General features: G+C 33.7%; 1 protein-coding gene across 1 annotated transcript; it reads left to right on the forward strand.

Moving 5' to 3' along the window:
* Positions 1-3980: 3980 nt before the first annotated feature.
* LOC120355769 (transducin-like enhancer protein 3-B) lies at positions 3981-17150 on the forward strand (the record flags this gene model as incomplete). Its single annotated transcript, XM_039444453.1, has 5 exons — positions 3981-4038; positions 11250-11294; positions 12155-12217; positions 16971-17045; positions 17115-17150. Coding segments are annotated over exons 1-5 (276 nt in total), but the record flags the coding sequence as incomplete, so codon positions are not given.
* Positions 17151-20747: the final 3597 nt, after the last annotated feature.

Consider the following 20747-nt stretch of genomic DNA (forward strand, 5'->3'; position numbering starts at 1 on the left):
TCCTACAATATTCATTTCACAACTTTTTTTTATATCTTCTAGTTTTCGGGTATCCGCTCTTGATGGTGTGACATTTTTGAAAAAAAAAAACACGTTTGCCACCAATGTTTTTCTATTTTTGCTCTTATAACTTCTTGAAAATCGATGGGAAAAATCCATATTGATTATGAGCTTATAGAGCATTGAATTCTCTTCAATTTGATGTAAAATTTCACACTTTTACGAATTTCCCTACACCTTTTGCAGCAGCTTTAGTGTTGAGTGTGAAATCTCAAATTTAGCAAAAATAGACCAATTGACAATGGAATTTGAAGGGATTGTTTTAAACAAGATTTTTGACTTTGCAGCTTTGTTGAGTCAAGTTAGGAGGAGAACATATCAAAAGTCCCCATTCCTAACTCATTTGCTAAGGGGATGAGGGTGGTTTAAAAGTTGCATTTTTCAGCGTTTTGCTTCCACGTTCATAATCTTGAGAACAATGCATTCAACCGACATAACTAACTATCCAAAAATTAAGCTTGATAAATTCTCTACACTTTTTGTTCAGTGGAATTTTGTGATATTCCTAACAGTTCCCGAGATATTCGTTATTGAAGGTGTGTAATTGATAAAATGATAAGTTTTTATCCAATACTTTGCTCTTTCAGGGCTTATAACTCTCCAACGATGCATCATAAAAACGGATGCTTATAGTAGGTTTGTAGAGCATTGGTTTCTTTTTGAAATGATGTATTACGTACCTATTCCAAGTTTTCCTTCCATTGTTATAGCAGCTTCAATGTAGGGGGTGAAATTTTCATTACTGCAACAAGTGTCAACTCAGCAGTACCACACCTTCAACAGAGGGGATAAAGATGCGCACTTTTGCTATGTTCACCTACTAACTAGTCCAAATCAAGCTGCAAAGTCAAAAATTGTGTTACAGACACCCCATTCAAATGTCATTGTCAAACGATCAATTGTTGCCGCAATGAAAATTCTACCCCCTTAGCACAGAGGGTAGGGGTGGGGACCTTTGTTATGTTTACCTCCTTACTACCCTAAACAGAACTGCGGGGTCAAAAATTGTCTTCTCAACTTTTCCCTCTATAACCTTTCCTTGACTGGATTACATCAAGTTTGATATTTACTCACAATGTATGTTCTAATTTGTGTAGTGTTTATATTTTTTGTAAGTCTAATAGTTGTCAATGTATACTTTTCAGCCTAAAAATGGAATGTGAAAAACTAGCTAGTGAAAAAATTGAAATTCAAAGGCATTACGTTATGGTGAGTGAGCAATGGTGTCGATGGTTCTGTTATAAATGGAAGTTTTTAATTGTTTGCTCATCTACTAACTGTTATGTGCTACACCATACATGTTGAATGTCTTACCATAAAGGGCAGAGCTTACTTCACTCAATGCAACACTTACCATGTGATGATCACACCATGGCCGCTTTCATTTTTTGTTTCATTACTTTGTGTTTTTCTTGATGTTGTTGTGTTTCCCTTTTTGTGGTGTGTTCGGTATCCAAAGTAAATTTTCTACAAGGTCAAAATCAAATCTCCTTCAACATAGATAAACGATAGCGAGACATCTCCTGGGTAGACATAATATCGTATACCCGTAAATCATACAGTTACGTATAGCCAAACTATAACACAAACGATCAAAGTATTTGAATAATACAAGTATTTTGTCATTTAAAAGCAAAAACCTTACTCTCTAACCCACGGTATTTAGATGAAAAATATACCGTGCTCTAACCTATTATTTCACCTTCCAAACCCTTGAGGCTGAATTTTAGATTCGTATATCATCAAGCTATCAAAATTGAAAAGTCTACTCAGGTAAACATTTTCTTCTGATCATTACTTTTTGAGATATGAGCGCCTGAAGATTAAATTTTTGGGACAGAACATTTCAAATTCGGTAAGAGATAAATCCATGAGATTTGGAGGATAGATTCTTCATGGTATTTTTGATCTAGTAGAACAAAAATTTTCTGAAAATATCAATTTTTAAGATAGTTATTCAATTTACTAAAAATAACCTAATAAGTTTTTTTTTGGTAAATTGAAAAACTTTTCCAGAAATTGATATTTTCAGAAAACTTTTGTTTTACTGGATCAACAATACCATGAAGAATCCATCCTCTAAGTCTCATGGATTTATATTGTACCAAATTTGAAATGTTCTGTCCCAAAAATTCAAACTTCAGTCGCTCATAACTCAAAAAGTAATGATCGGGAAAAAAAGTTTTCCCGAGAAAACTTTTTCATTTTGATAGCTTGATTATATACCAATCGAAAAACTTAGAAAAATATCACGAGTAGAAAGTTTATTTTTAGCCTTTGCACAGCCATCACACAGAAAGTTGACTTTCCGATACGGGGCGTGGTCGTAGTCCACGTTCAAATTAAATTTCGAAAAACTATAAAATTGAACACAAAATAAAATGAAGAGAAAATAGTGAAAAGTTTCAGCTATTTTGAAATATTTAGGAATGTTTCATTTCTTTAAGGAAAAACGTTTCCAGTTTTAGAAATGGGAAAATAAAAATTATCGTAAAAACTACTACTAAGCCCAGTTTCGAAAAGCCAATTTCCTGACTTCAGCTGTTTAAAGTCTAGAACTTGGCTAAATCCCGAGAAAATAATCCTGCAAGTACAATACTATACAAATTTTCTACTGCAAATACAAGTATATGTCAATTAGCTTGACTGAAAAACTAATGTACATAATCTCCAGAGTAGGGTCTATGGGTCAAAATTTAAGAATAATTTGTAATATAGGGGTTAAAAATTAGGAATACTTATACCGCGAATATACAGGAAATCATCAATCCTAGAAAATCCTATCACTGAGTCTGTCTCTATGGATGGGAAAATGTAGGATATCAATCCAAAAACATTAAGTTATAATTTAAGTAAGTTACATAACCTTTAGACTGTGTATTCCAAATTAAGGTTCAAAGCAGTTTCTATAATATATAATAAGAGGGAGTAGGGTTGTGTTTGTTCGCATCAAAACATGTCAACTTGTGGATTGTAAACCGAAAAAACGGAAATATTCAAATCTCCAAATTTTGCACAGGATTATAAAGATATCAATCTCGTGCACCTCGAAGCCCAAATTTCAATTTTCCTTCTAGATTTATCAGAATAAGGCCCGGTTGCACAACAGCCGGTTAAATTTTAACCGTGATTAATTTCACGAGAACCAATCAGAGAAGGCGTTTTTGATAAGACGGCTTCTCTGATTGGTTCTCGTGGAATTAATCACGAGATTGTGCAACCGGCACTAAATGTTCAAATTCCATTCATGGGAAATGAATACATACCATATTTTAATAATAGAACTATAATATAGAGAGACAACCTCTTCGAAACAGATGGTTAAAAGTAGCAAATAAATTAATAGCCAGTCCAATTTTGTCAGGTTGGCATTAAGTTGAGGAAGGTTTCTAAACAAGATTTGAGTTTTGTCACTTTATTTAGTACCAAATTGAAGAAATTTCTATACCACAATAAAGGAAAGAACTCGCTCATACACATAAGGGATAGGAAAATTATGTTTGACGCATAATCACATCTAAACTACTGGACTGATTAACTTGAAATTTTTCAGTCAGATTCTTTATTAACCAAGGATGGTTCTAGGCCCACTTCAAACTCATAAAGATTCCACTCTGTCAAATTGATGAATAAATAATATGAAATCCCCAAAAATAGCCTGATTATCATTTTTCCGGGTAGGGATACATACCTTTATCAATCTAGAAAATCACCTTTGGATACCGTATACACCTTGTTGTGCAGTGGTTTAATGGACAGCTTACCCCTTGCAACGGTGATAGTTGTGTATCCTTGCATCGATGTTGTGTATCCTAATATGATGTTTTGTGTCACCTGCTCTGTATCACACACATTCCCAGCATGGCCGAAACACTCCTAACACGCACCTTTTTGTTTTTAATTTTGCGTTACAGTTTGAAAATGGAAATTGAAAAAGTCGTTCAAGAAAAGACTGAGATGCAGCGTCATTATGTGATGGTAAGTCCGTGAAAACTCGAATTCGATTATTTTGGAATTTAATCTGTATGGATAACTATAGTGAGGTCCACGTTATAACGGCAGTGTAGAAAGAGAGAAGAACAACGTTGCCGAACCTCTGTCTTGTCAATGCCTTCTAAAGACAGTAGCTGATACAGGTTTATTGATGTAATATTAACTGTTCATTGTTTAAAATAATCAATTATATTTTATTAAGTGAGAAATGATATTTTTCAATAATTTCATAATGAATTTTCATGATTCTGTTTAATAATTATTAATTCTACATTGTTGAAAGACGATCTGGCAACAGAGCAAAGCGAGAAAGAGATGGCGCTGTCCGCTTTGTTGAATGATAGACAAGAATAGCAATACCATTGCTAATCAAATACTGCCATTATAACGTGTACCTCACTATAGTGACGTTTGCCGTGCAAAGTGCCGTTTGCTAAGCACGAAATTCACTTTTAGAACAATGCAACTTTTACCAGAACCTCAAAATTTTCAGGATTTCAAAATTCAAAATATTTTTTTGCCAAAATACAAAATCACTAGGAATATTCCAATTAACGATACAATAATAATTGAAATATACAGTACATACATAATCATAGAAATGAATAATTATAATACATTAATACATTACGAATGAATAAATAGAATTGTCACAGCTAGCAACGAGAACTTGTGCACTAGCTGTGAGTAGCCTATATTTAAAAGCTGTGAGTTTATTTATTCATTTATTCCATTTCACATCTACAACATCAAAATAATGATTGGGAGAGAATCAACAGGATAAACCAAAAACTGTTTTTCTCCTCATTTTGATAAAAAATGTTTGATTCCATAGTTTGATTTGAGTTTGAATCAGTTTTCAATATGTAATTATTATTAAACGAAAATCCCAATTCAATGCTATGAATCACCTCGAAGACTTCTGCTACTGCAAATATTGACAACAGGGTAGACAGCTGGATGGAAATTCGATGAGTGCTACTAGATGCTTGGTTCGATTCCCGGGGCCAAGAAATCGAGTGGTTATTCAATGAAACGTAATTACTTTTTTCAACTGTTTCAATTGGAACAATTTTGATTTACCTTGTTTAGAGAAATTTGAATGATTCTAAGGGCCGGGATTTAGCTAAGTTCTAGACTTCGAGGCGAGGCTGTGCAAAGGCTAAAAATAAACTTTCTACTGGTGATATTTTTCGATTTGTATATCATCAGGCTATCAAAATGAAAAAGTTTTCTTAGGAAAACTTTTTTCCTTTCATTACTTTTTGAGATATGAGCGCCTAAAGTTTACATTTTTGGGACAGAACATTTCATATTCGGTAAGAGATAATAAATCCATGAGATCTAGAGGATAGATTCTTCATGGTATTTTTGATCTAGTAAAACAAAAATTTTCTGAAAATATCAATTTTTGAGAAAGTTATTCAATGTACTAAAAATGACAAAAAATAACTCTTAGTTGAGTTATTTTTGGTAAATTGAATAACTTTCTCAAAAATCTATTTTTTCAGAAAATTTTTATTTTACCACATCAACAATATCATGAAGAATTTAGCCTCTGAATCTCATGGATTTAACTATTACCGAATTTGAAAAATTAAAACTTTGGGTGCTCATATCTCAAAAAGTAATGATCCGAAATAAATGTTTTCCTGAGAAAACTTTTTCATTTTGATAGCTTGATGATATACAAATCGAAAAACGTAGAAAAATATCATCAGTAGAAAGTTTATTTTTAGTCTTTGCACAGCCTGGAGTCAGAAAATTGGCTTTCCGAAAGGGGGCGTAGTCCCAGTTCTTATGCTAATCATTATTAAATAAAGAAAATTTTTCTTATTTATATATTTGAAAACGTTTTCCTTGGAGAATTGAAACATCTCTAAATAATTCGAAATAGCTAAAACTTGACAGAATTTTCTCTTTATTTCCTTTTGTGTCCAATTTTATAGCTTTTTGAAATTAAATTCAAACGTGGACTGTGACCACGCCCTTTTTCGGAAAGCCAATTTGCTGACTCCAGCTGTTTCAAGTCTAGAACTTAGCTAAATCCCGAGCTCGGAAACCGGCCATTGGACTTTTTAGTTGATGGATTATCTTGATGTCTCCTCCAAACCAATTTTAGAGAGCATTGGTTGCAGTATTTTGGGTGGATTATTCAAAATCTCAAACACACGGAGCTTCAAGAGCCTATCATAATCATTAACGTCTCTGATTTCGAAATGTTGAGAGATATATGGTGGAGACTGGGCCCTCGTATCACTCTAAACTCTAAACAAACTTGGCGATATGCCTCTTGAAAATATCACTTTTCATTCACCATCTGTTTCGGAAACCAATTAGGACTCTCATCTTGAGCAGTAAAAAGTGGAAAATTCCACTTGAAAATATAATCAAGTTTGCGATAGTGTTGAAAACAATTTAGAAATAGGGTACTTAGATTTTTATTTTTATTTCTATTCAAGAGTAGCCCGAACGAAAAAAGACTATTGAAACCCCATATAGCTGCTGATATCCTCTCTAACTCAATATCTCTCTCAGAGGGGTGTCAAGTCCCTGTTGTTCTCTCTTTATCTCTAATTTTCGTATGTTAAGAGGATGTACTTCATACTTCATTTTGAGAAGATCATATTGAAAAGTCAAGTACTGATTAAACTTTGAGACCATTCTACAGTCTTGAAAGTTTAGTGAAGTATTTCCAATGTCAAATAATATTTTTCAAACTAGAGCTTTTCCAAAAAAATGAACGAATGGAATAATTGAATAAATTTGAATACAAACAGTTAGAGTTATAAAAAGTGCAATAATTCAGGAAGATTATGATAAACTAAAGTAGCAAATGAGGGCTGATTTCCGAGCTAAGGAATTAACTTATTTCCAGCTTTGAAACAGTTGGAGTCAGAAAATTGACTTTCCGAAACGGGACGTAATCGCAGTCCACCTTAAAATTTAATTTCGAAAAAGTGGAAAATAGAACAAAATAGAATAAAGAGTAAATAGTGTAAAGTCTCAGCTATGTGGAATTATTTAGGAATGTTTCAAATCGTCAAGGAAAAACGTTTCCAATAATAATAATCATAGAAATGAGTAAATAAAGATTATCATAAAAACTGTGACTACGCCCCGTTTTGGAAAGCAAATTTTCTGACTACAGCTGTTGAAAGTCTGGAACTTAGCTGAACCCCCAGCTTGGAAACCGGCCTTCAACTGCTTTAATATCAAAGTTTTTAACAAATGTTAATAAATAATTCTTATAGATTACATTAGATTGAACGGAACTTGACAAACACATATATGTTCATCATGACGTGTATGATAAGTTATGTTCAATCTAATACAATTTATAAGGATTAAGTTTTTAACAAAATTACTCAAAAATGTTCCAATTAATGATGATTTGAGTGTCATATTTTTGTTTTTTATTCTGTTTTTAACCATCAAAATTTAAAATCCTTAGTTTTCGTTGTTTTTTTTTAGTGAAAATGGACTAAATTTTAGAAAAGTGAAACCATAACCCTATCTCGTACTTTTAAAATGTTATCTAAATTTGGGAGAAAAATGGTACAAGGAGTATCCTTAGTTTTTCTCTACCAATCAGTGCTACTTTGTAAAAATTATAAATAAAAATAAAATAAAACATCTGGTGTAAACGCAGCTTTAGGCCCGGTTGCACAACAGCCGGTTAAATTTTAATCGTGATTAATTCCACGAGAACCAATCAGAGATGCTGTCTTTTCAAAAACGCCTTCTCTGATTGGTTCTCGTGAAATTAATCACGGTTAAAATTTAACCGGCTGTTGTGCAACCGGGCCTTAGTGTAATAATTCCATGATTATGATAGCCTAAAGTAGAAAATGAATATTATGTAATCATATGGATTATAATGCTGGATTATTCAATTTTGTTTCTATAAATCTTTTCTTATTAATATTAATCAATATTTCAAAGGGATGTATTGTTTCAAGGTAACGGAAAACTAATTTTTCCACGGCTAGAATGTAATTCTCATTGATTGATTTATTTTACTAGTAATAATTTCTTCTTAAAATTGAATTACCATCCATTTATACCTGTCTAACTTCACATAATATTCTGAAATATCTCCCCTCCATTAACTCCATAAACCAGCTTCATGCTTGATGGTAGTATTCTCGTATGGCTTATTTTATTATTTAGTTCAGCTTTATACACTTTAATTGCATGCATTTTTATAATTAAAACGCGTTTAAGGTATGGCTTTAGCTTGGTGTTTGTAAGCATAATTATATGTACACCTATTTCATTTTCTCCTATAGTGAGGTCCACGTTATAATGACATTATTTGATTAACATTGGTGTTGCTATCCTTGTTTATCATTGGACAAATTAGATAGCTTTATCCTTTTCTACCTTCACAACTTCGTCAGATCGTCTTTAAACAATGTAGAAATATAATTTTTTTGAGAAAATATTTCATCTCAATTATGAAATCATTAAAAACTATATTTTCTTGACGAATGAAATATTATTGATCATTTACATCCGTGCCATCCCTTTCTAGCTACGCAACGTTGCCAGATCGTTTTTAACAATGTAGAAATATATTTAATTATGAAATAAAAACACAAATTGTCAAATTCCACCGTTTAATTTTTGGTACAGGTCCATGGGTTCGTGAAAATGCGACCTGTATGGTCTCGAAACCATGTTCCTGTACCAAATGAAACTGTGTAGAATTTGACAACATATGTGTGTTTTTATCTCATTATGGAACGGTTCTACAACATTGACAGTGACTCAGTCAAATTTTTATAATTAATTAATAAAATATTCAATCTCAATTCAAGATAAAATCAATGAATAATATAATATACTAGCAGTCAGGCTCGCTTCGCTCGCCGCCCCCTGGACCCACGACTGGATCGTCCAAGAATGAGATCAGCAGGCTCGCTTCGCTCGCCTGCATTTTCATTTGAGCATTTTTATCATATGTTAGGACGATCCAGTCGGGGGTCCAGACTAAACGTCTGGCTAAACGGATATGGCGAGCGAAGCGAGCCTGACGGCTAGTAATATAATATTCCCAGGAATAGCTCCGATTGAAGTAGCAGTGCCCAATAAATTTTTCCGCGATAAATGCATTTCAATCTTCAACTTGGTGCCAACCTAACAAAGTCAACTCAACTTAATGCCAACCTGACAAAATTATTAATTTAGTTACCAGTTAACAACTGTTTCGAAGAGGTACTCTCTCTAGATTATAGTTCTATATCATCATATGGTATGGACATATTTCAATTATAATTAAGAGAATAAGAAGAATATACATGCTAAAAGACGACCTTTAAACCCTTAAAAACCACCCTTAGAGTTAAAATATTGCCAAAAGATTTCTTAGTGCGCCTCTAAAGGGCCAACTGAACATACCTACCAAATTTGAACGTTTTTTGTCCGGTAGATTTTTAGTTCTGCGAGTGAGTGAGTGAGTCAGTCAGTCAGTCAGTGAGTGAGTGCCATTTCGCTTTTATCTATATATATATATATAGATTATTTTCTTGACGAATTACATATAATTGACTATTTTAAACTGAAATGAACTGTTGATATTCTACTACTTATACCAGTATCAGCTGGATACTGTGTTTTATTATTTTACGTGTTTCGGATGGACACGTTAAGCTGTCGGTCCCGGCTGCCTAAAAAGCAGTCGTTAGGTCATGTCAGAGGCCCTGAAATTGATCAGTTGCGACCTGAAAACTGACACCAGACCTGAGCCAGCCAGGTCACTCGATATTATACCAGTATCAGCTATCCTCTATGGAAGGCAGTGGCAAGGCAGAGAATCGACAACTCTGATATCTTTATGAATTTCTTATCTCTTTTCTTCATCCATTATTACGTGGACCTCTCTATAGTTTATTTGTATTTTTTTGTGAATATATATGTGTGTGTTTACGATGACTTAAGTACTTACACTTGAGGTGTTTTATATAGCTAGCTGTTGACCCCATTATTGCTTTAATCATTCATCTCAAAATATCATCATTTCTCACAAAATCATAACTAAAGTTGAACAATTTAGTGAGCATGTGAATTCAGACATTATCAAGATAACTGTACTCAACTATCATACACAGTTCTCTAAGTACATTGGATTAACTTTTTATACGCTTCAGTTAAACTATTTGAAGCGATTCTTCTGATTTTATACAGGTTTCATTTAGATTCTCTTGAATTTACATTCATAGTTGATATTGTTGTATCTATCAATATTTATAAATTAATAAATTTTTCCCGAAATACAGCGATAGCTGAATGTAACGTGTGCACCTACTATAGTGAGTTTCACGTTATAATAATAGTAGAGAAAGATAGGAGAACAACGTGGCCGATCCTCTGTCTTGTCAATGCCTTCTATAAACTGCAGATGATAGATGATGATGATGATGATATTAATGTATTATTAACTGTTCATTCTCGTTTAAAAATAATCAATTATATTTTATTAAGCAAGAAATCGTATTCCTCAATAATTTCATTATGAATTTTCATGATTAAGATGAAATATTTTGTTAATTAAAATTCTACATTGTTAATAGACGATCTGGAAATAGAGCAAAGCAAGAAAGAGATAGCGCTGTCCGGTTTGTTGACTGATAGACAAGGATAGCAATACAATTGCTAGTAAAATACTGCCATTATAACATGGAGCTCACTATAATTATGTAAAATAATACTGCCTTGTTCGAATTAGACTTGAATAGTCCAAGTTGACACTTGATCTTCCTGCCAGCGTTGCCAGATTGTGTGGAATAGTAACTCTCGTGCAAGCTCATCTGAAAATATTCAATATGACAACACTGCAGGCTTTTGTCGATGCAGTATTGTCACGTTGAACATATTCCAAAATTTAATTTATTTTAGGCTCACTTAGAAAGTCGCAATTCCATGGAATCTGGCAACGTCGATATTTTGCCGACTGAGTCCCGGTTGCACAAAAGCCGGTTGAATTTTAACCGTGAATCATTTCACGAGAACCAATCGGAGAAGGCTTTCTTGAAAAGGCGGCTCCTCTGATTGGTTTTACTGGAATTAATCACGGTTAAAATTTAACCGGCTTTTTTCCAACCGGCAGTGAAGTTTCAACATATTTTTTTATTTAAAGTAGTATTTGATGTAAAAGGATTGATTATTTATTAAATTATGTTTCTTCATTTCAGTATTACGAAATGTCTTATGGACTAAACGTGGAGATGCACAAACAGGTAATTTATACTTTTTCTATGCAATTCAACTTTTCAAAAACTATTTATTTATCGTAGATTATAATAGAAGAACCTTTTTAAATTTATAAATTGCTGTTTACCTATCACTAATCGAATAAAAAGACTAGGGCCCGATTAAACAAAAGCCGGTTAAAATATAACCGTGATTAGTTTCACGAGAACCAATCAGAGAAGGCCTTTTTGATAAGACCTCTGATTGGTTCTCGTGGAATTAATCACGAATAAAATTTAACCGGCTTTTGTGCAACCAGCACTAAATGTTTTCTAGGCACAGATTTATTTGAACACGGATTGTAGATATCTGTATCAATTTATTCATTAATTTAATATAGGCCTACTAATGAGCTGTCATCTATACTATAATAAAGGAAAGAACTGGCTTATACACGTACGGGATAGGAAAATATGTTTGACGCATCATCACGTCTGAACTACTGGACTTATTAACTTGAAATGTTGCATATATGTTCTTAATTACCGAGGATGGTTATAGGCTTATTTTCAATTCATCAAGATTTCATTACGTCAAGTTTTCTGTTTGTCAAGTGTTAAAATAGACCCTTGCGGAGCACGGGTTTCCTGCTTGTCAAAGATAAAACCTGAGGAATAAACTACATCAAAATCACTAATAATTGTTTAATAGTTTTACAGTTTTTATAATCAACAATTGATTTGTTGTTGTTTTTTAGTACCAGTAGTTAATTCCATAACGTTCATTCAAGTCACTATTATCTTCAATAAGAAATAATTATTTTAAATCTTGTTTACAACTCCTATTACAGGATTAATGACATTTGAAAGGGTCAATTCTGATGTTTTCTTCCTGATTTCTTTTTCAGACTGAAATTGCTAAGAGACTGAACGCAATTATTGCGCAAATTTTACCTTTCCTATCGCAAGATGTAAGTATCATTTTTGTATTATCAAATTTTTCAAGATATAAAAATCACTTCACTTGTTTGGGCTACTTTATTTAAATTATTAAAAACAATATAAAAAAATCTGGTGTTGCGCACTCACATAACTTTCCTTGCCGTTATGAAAATTGATCAACTAACGCTAGTGTTCCCGCGCATCTCAAGTCTACTATTCAAAGATTTGAGCCAGCTGGTGACAGGGCAATAACGCTGGAGACACACATGAGGTCTGCTATCTCTTCATAGTGAATGATTTAATAGAATCAACAATAATTTGCAATTGAATAATCACATTTTCTCGAATTTAAAGCTTATTTTAAAAGCTCAATTTTAGGTGAAAATGTTACTGAACATTAATTGTAGAGATTTTCATGCTCAATCTACTCCACTTGATTTTTTCGTTTCAATTGTATCTGAAGCCTGATAATTGGGAATCTATCTGCATTGATGGGGCGAAGCTCCTGAAATTTTTACAGATATGGGACTTGTGGCCGTTGATAGAGCTTATCAATGACTATTTTAGGTATGAATTTGATCAGAATCGTTTGAGCCGTTTCCGAAAAAATCACGAAAAACCCTGATTTCGACAACATTCTCGCCATTTTAGCCGCCATCTTGAATTGCATTTGATCGAAATTGTTCGTGTCGGATCCTTATAGTGAAAGGACCTTAAGTTCCAAATTTCAAGTCATTCCGTTAATTGGGAGATGAGATATCGTGTACACAGACGCACATACACTCATACACACACACACACACACACACACACACACACCACACACACAACACACACACACACACACACACACACCACACACACACACACACACACCACACACACACACACACACACACACACACACAACACACACACACACACACACACACACACACACACACACACACACACACACACACACAGACCAACACCCAAAAATCATGCACTCAGGGACTCAGGGTACCTTGGAACGTATAGAAAACTTTAAATTAGGGTACCTTCATTTTTTTGGAAAGCAATACTTTCCTTACCTATGGTAATAGGGCAAGTCTCCTTACCTATGGTAATAGGGCAATGAAAGTAAAATATGTAGTACCCTTTTATTTAAAAGGGTTTGTTTGTATTAAAGTTCAAAATGTTTTAAGTAAAAGGGTAGGCCTACTACATGCTAGGTGTTTATATTGTTTCTGATTATGAAAATCAATGTTTACAGGGTGGGATGTAGGATGTAGAACACTATTTATTTATTTATTTTTTCGTGGTCAGAATCACAAATCATATAAGTGATATAAATCATATAATCATTATACTGAGCTCCAAGTTATAAAGTTGGTGGTTGAAATGATAGGATGACATTGTTGCCACTTATTTTGTGTCCTCTCCATTCTATAGTAGATGGCTGTGATTAAAATTTTCCTGGTAAATCTAATCTTATATTAATTGATGATTCTTGTTAAATAAGAAATAATCCTATATTCTTTATTTTTTGATTCATACAATAAGTATATGAGTTTTGAGTACTAAGTAGAAGTAATTTTGTTATCAATTCGGATCTTAATCTTTCTAAATTCAAAATTAATTGTTTCAAGTGTTTGTGTTTTGTTTCAATGTGGAAAGTAGTGAAAAATTGAAAAGTCGCACATAACCTTTATTTGGACAATTTATTCTATGAAATTGGGATGAAAAGAAGTTTTGGATTGTAGTCTGTTTTTTCCCTTAAGTTGATTGTAAATGATAAATAAATAATGATAGGGAGAGAAAAAATGAGGTTAATCTTATGCTATTCCTCAAATTTAGTCCGAGATAGGTTAAGTCTTGCAGTTGTTCACTTCACAACATTTTCAGTCCCTAATTATTTTCACATAGTAGATTTTTAAATTTAGATACTTCAAAACCAAACATAGAAGAAATATATCATATTATCACTTAAATAGAAATCAATATACCAGTAAATTCAAATTCAAATTTCAAATTCAAATTTTATTTATTCAAACTCACAATATTCACATTCATAATCAATAAGAAAAACAAAACACTCAGCTCAGTAAGATAAAAAATAATTAATGGAAGATTAATAAAATAAATACTGGTATGTTTTATTAGATATACGGTAAATTTGTGAATCGGAATAAAAAATACTACCTGCTGGAAGTATACAATACTCCACGTTTGCAAGCAGGAATGAATATCACTTCAACTAATTTCAAATGCATGAATAAAAGGAGAAAGAAAAAGAAAAGAGAAAGAAAAGACTAGCAACCATTCACTCTCACATTCACACACCTTGCACACTTTCCAAAAACAGCTCATCTTACTAATGCTTATTGCCATCCACCAAAATTACATTTTAACTACGAAATAACATTGAATATGCCAATCATACAGTATCAGCTATCCTGTATAGAAGCCAGTGGCAAGGCAGAGAATCGGCAACGCTGTTCTCCCATCTTCCTCGACTACGGTTATAACGTGGACCTCACTACAGTTCAAATTAATATTACGGAGTATACCAAAAGTTTTTTAACCAGATCACTCCCGTGTTATCGGATGGGCACGCTAAACGGCCGGTCCCGGCTGAAGTATGACAGTCGTGAGGCCCATTGATGGCTTAAATGATATATTCAGGCAGTGGGACCTTCCCGCAAGGGACTCCCCACCAACGAAAGCCATACGAATTTACTTTTTTTACGGAGTATGAAATTTGTTGATATTTCCATGCAGTTTTCACCACAAGAATTCCATGCAGTTGTCTCAGGAATTTGGTATGGAGTATGGGAGTGCCTCAATACTGCCAGATTCTAATGTGTCTAGTTCTTAGACCAGTTATAGAATAGACACGGCCCATTGTATATTCATACTGAAAGTCGATGAAGCCAACATCTACTGCCATATCGCCCCATCGTGACGTCAGCATCGGATAGAAAACTTCTGTAGAGTTTGTTTACATTGTTTTCCATTTCAGCGGGAGTTTATCATTTTCATAAATAATAATTTACTTCCATCTGAAATAGACACAATCAGCTATGGAATAGCTATTTATGTATTAATTTTTTTTTATTTATGTATAGAAATTTATCGCTCGCGCAAAACAGTTATCACGTGACGTGATAATTTTGCAAGAGCGATAAAGAAGCATTACGCGCGAATTACATACACATTTTTTTCTATATCTGCCCCAAACCTGTTAAATTACTTATATCGGCGGAGTTACAATTACCGACTTTTTAGGTTAAGATCTGACCTTTTGGCGAGCTGCTTACCATCAGCTGATTGGCGTGCGTAAAGAAACTCTTCTGCGCAAGCGCGAATGATTTGCGAATGTAAAGAAAATTTACTGCGCATGCGCGGATCCTCAGAAATAAGCTGTTTTACAAGGAGAATTGAGTTTGTAAATTCTTTTTTTACGCACAGTTGTAGAAAAAACAATGTAAACAAATTCTGCAGAAATGTCTTCTATCCGATGTTGACTTCACGATTGGGCGATATGGCAGTAGATGTTGGCTTCAGAGGCTAGACTTCCCAACGCGTCTATTCTATAACTGGTCTAAGGTCTAGTGTACGAACATAACCTGAAAGGTACTGTTCAATTAGGTTTTAGGGCTAGGGCTGGTCTCCGAGTACGGGATTTAGCCAAGTTCTAGACTTTAAACAGCTGGAGTCAGAAAATTGACTACCCGAAACGGGGCGTAGTCGCAGTTTTTTTGATAATCTTAATTCTCTCATTTCTATAATTGGAAACGTTTTTCCTTGACGAAATGAGACATTACTTTATAATTCAAAATTGCTAAAACTTAACACTATTCTCTCTTTATTTTATTTTGTGTCCAATTTCCTAATTTCAACGTGGACTGACTTGAATTTAAACTGTGACTACGCCCCGTTTCTGATAGCCAATTTTCTGACTCCAGCTGTTTAAAGTCTAGAGCTTGGCTAAATCCAGAGCTCTGAAACCGGCCCTTGAAGATAGAATGAAAGAATAGGGAAGTTAAGCTGCGTTTACACCAAAGTTATTAACAAAATGTTTATTTCTCATTCCTTATAGATTCTATTAGATTGAACATAACTTATCATACAAATGATGAACATGATGTGTTTGTCAATCTCCGTTTGATCTAATAGAACCTATATGGACGGAAAAATGAACATTTTGTTAATAACTTTGGTGTAAACGCAGCTTTAGGTTTAACTTTTTGTGTAGTTGAGAAGTTGATATTGTGGTAATTATTCATATTGAATGAAAAAGACTAAGAAATTGTCAAAAAACCACTGATTTACTGATAATTAGAAAGACCGATTTCGGTTATTACACCATTGTCAATCTCTGATAAACATCCTAGAAAATTCAGTTTATCAGATATTGACAATGGTGTAATAACCGAAATCGGTCTTTCTAATTATCAGTAAATCAGTGATAAACTGAATTTTCTAGGATGTTTATCAGAGATTGACAATGGTGTAATAACCGAAACCGGTCTTTCTAATTATCAGTAAATCAGTGGTTTTTTGACAATTTCTTAGACTTTTCATTCAAGCAGCTTTAGGTTTTGGATTTTGAATGGCAATTTGTTAATATTATATTTTAAAGGTGTTGATAATTTTATATGATAACTTTGATAACGAAAAGTTGAAATACTCGTCCATTTAAGGTTGTATCGCACAAATGACACTCTTTAGTATTGATTTTATCCCTTTTTTGAGAAAATACAGTTTTTCTTGATAAATTTTGTTTTTGTATTTCAGCACCAACAGCAAGTGGCAACGGCCGTTGAGAGAGCCAAACAAATTACAATGACTGAACTCAACGCTATAATTGGGGTAAGTTCAATTTAATTTTTTTAAATATATTTGTTATAACTTAGTTTGTGAAATCGTTCGTATTTTCAGAGTAAGCACGAGTCAGACCCAAGCGACACGAGCAAAGTGAGTTTCTCAAATATCACATGAGTGATTCAAATGTAGAAAATTTTCTCTGTCAAGGATGAAGCCCTCACGAGTTCAAAGCATTGTGCCTGGGAATCAGCTGATAGAATGATGATGTCTAATCATCAGGAATGAATGGAGAAGTTTCATTGTCAAACCCAAGGTCTTTAAATACCTGTCATGACACGATCCCGTGATGCATTGCAAAATCGCCATTTAGTGGGGCTCTAGTTCACCAATTTTCAAACTTATCAGCTGTTATCATTATTGATGAGTTATGTGTAATATCTCTATGATATATATATAATATATATATTATATATATATATATATATATATATATATATATATATGTGTGTGTGTGTGTGTGGTGTGTGTGTGTGTGTGGTGTGTGTGTATATCTCTAAAGGGTACTCTTTCCGGCTAAACCTGTTCTGACGTCAGACGAGAGTCGTCTGCAAACAATGTTTTTCAGATCTACGTAGGGACTGGAAAACAGCTGCTTTCTGTGCAGTGTGGCGAAAAAAAAAACTTCCAACAGAATAATAGTATTTAGCCACTTGTGAATGCCTTATGAATAATAAAAATTTTTAATAATAAATAAATAAATTATTGAACCATTTATTATTGAAATTTCATTTTTTGAAAATCGAAAACTAATTTACATATTATCTGAATCAGATCAGAATATTGATTTTAAAATGCATAATGCATGATCTTGTTTCAAGCAAATTGAATCAGATTGCATTTTCAAATGTACCGCAATAAAAAACGCACAAAATGGCCGCTCCATAAGGAAGACGGGTGTCTTGACTTGTTTTTTTATAGACCTTGCTCATTTAAAATACATTTATTGAGAAACAATTTGATTGGGCACTGCTGCTTGAATCAGAGCTTTGTTTGGGAGTACAGATAATTTATCAAATCTTAATGTTTCATTCAATGCCTTCTATAGACGGTAGCTTATACAGGTTTATTAATGTAATATTAACTGTTCAATCTCGTTCAAAATGATTAATTTTATTCTTTTAAACAAAAGATTATATTTTTTAATAATTTAATAATGAATTTAATGATTAAGATGAAATATTTTGTTGATTAATTATTAATTCAACATTGATAAAAGTTTATTGATGTAATATTAACTTTTCATTCTCGTTTAAAATAATCAATTATATTTTATTAAGCAAGAAATTATATTTTTCAATAATTTAATAACGAATTTTCATAATTGGGGTGAAATATTCTGTTAATTAATTAATTATTCAACTTTGATAAAATTCTATCTGGCAACAGAGCAATGGGAGAGCAATGAGATAGGGCTGAACGCTTTGTTGAATGATAGACAAGGATAGCAATACAATTGCTAATCAAACACTGCCATTATAATGTGGACCTCACTATAGTTATTGATAAATGACTGAATATCAACTCATACATGAAAATTCTCTGGTAATTGGAATCTAGAGAGGATATTTTGCGTGATGTTCTCAAATTGCTGTGATAGTTAAGCTACATCGTACTCTCATTACAGATTTGAGTGTGGGAGAAAAAAGCGAAAAATAGTTTAATTTATAACGCGTTCTTCTCCTCTCGCGCTCGCTTTCTCTCTCTCTCTCTCTCTCTCTCTCTCTCTCTCTCTCTCTCTTTATCTCTCTCTCTCTCTCTTTCAAACAAAATGAATTTGGTTTTGGTAAACAAGGACATGAATAAAGGAATCTGAATCCGTCTTTTTTATCTTTTTCTCTCTCTCTCTCTTCTCTCCTCTCCTATTCTATTCTCTCTCTAACTAATCCTTCATCTCCAATATTCCCATCACCCGCTCTCCATCCTCATCCCATCTCGGTGGTTGTTTTCTATCCATTCTCTCTCACTCTCACACACACCACCATACCCCTATTGCTAATTCTTTATCTCCCTTCAATCATTCTCCTTCATCACACTCTTCCCATTCTCGCTCTCGCTCTCCACCATTCCCATCCACCATTCTCCATCTCCCTTCAATCATTCTCCTGCATCTCTCTCACTCTCATCCAATTTACAATCCCTTTTTTCTACCCTAGCTAACAACGTGCCTTTTTTAATAGAAGCGTTGCCCCTCTCCATTCGTTTATCGGATGAGTAGATAGATACAAATCGGATTATTGGGGTGTTGTGGGGTCTATCGTGAGGTCCACGTTTTAATGGCAGTGTTTGATTAGCAATTGTATTGCTATCCTTGTCTATCATACAACAAAGCGGATAGCGCTATTTCTTTCTCGCTTTGCTCTGCTTGCAGATCGTCTTTTAACAATGTAGAATTTAATAATTAATTAACAAAATATTTCATCTTAACTATGAAAATTCATTATGATATTATTGAAAAATATAATTTCTTGCTTAATAAAATATAATTGATAATTTTAAACAAAAATGAACAGTACATCAATAAACCTGTATCAGCTACCGTCCATAGAAGGCATTGACAAGACAGAGGATCGGCAACGTTGTTCTGCTATCTTCCTCCACTGACGTTATGACCTTACTATAGGAAATCTGAGTCCGATTGCCACATCGGACGTCATGATGTTATCAAACTACTGACAATGCAGAAAAAATCCCCCCCCCCCGCCACCAAACCGAGCCAGTAACGAGGCACATAGCAGTGTTCCTCTCCCCTTCACCCTTAATCGCCTCTAGTTTTATTCCCTTCCCCCTACCCTAAATCGGTCTCTATACTAAACAGTTGTATGCTGATAATCTCCCCATGTTGTTGTTAATCAAATAATAGAAACGTTGAAGACTGTTTAGATTAAAAAAAGTAGGGGACCCATAATGGAGCCAGGTGGTACTCCAGTGCTCGACTTTGCTAGGGCGTTTGACAGTCTCATGTTATTGGATTGGATTAAACGACCCGGACTGTAAGTTGCGAGGGTCCTGCTTCACTTATGTCCCATTATATTGTCAGTGGAGTGTGAATTCTATTCCCCACTTATTCTCGGTCGCTCACAACCTTTGGTGTAACGAAAAGGGGTGGGAGGAGACCCCTTTTTGAATCAATCCCAGTGTTGAGCTGTTTGCTCGTTTATCCTTCAATGAGCTGTGAGGTTGTTTCTGACTATTATCAACATCATCATCATCATCATCATCGATATAACTAAAAAATAACCCGTTTATCTCTGTTGGGTTTCGAATTGTGAATTTTGAATTGAATTAGATTAATTACCTCATATTTGAGGTGAAATGAATAGCGAGTTAATAAAGAATCTATAAATGAATGTTGTGTATTCAGCTAAAATCATGTGTCGGCACTTAAAGTCTGTCTATCTTAAGGTGCGTATAGATATAGGCGCCGCGAACATGAGCAATTCACTTTTAATCAGCTGACTATATCTATATTTTTACAAAAACAGTATAAGATATAGATATAAAAAGCTTGGCATCAGCTGATTAAAAGTGAATTACTCATGTTCGCGGCGCGTAAATCTGTACGCACCTTTACAGTCTATGTCTATGTGATAACTCCCAAATAGCACCAACTTTTTTAAATGAATGGGAAAACTACAGAAATAGCATGCAAATCTCAGTTGACTAAATGATGAATCAAAACACATTTTT

The sequence above is a fragment of the Nilaparvata lugens genome, unplaced genomic scaffold (genome assembly GCF_014356525.2).
Source record: "Nilaparvata lugens isolate BPH unplaced genomic scaffold, ASM1435652v1 scaffold4702, whole genome shotgun sequence".
In the NCBI taxonomy this organism is placed as follows: Eukaryota; Metazoa; Arthropoda; class Insecta; order Hemiptera; family Delphacidae; genus Nilaparvata; species Nilaparvata lugens.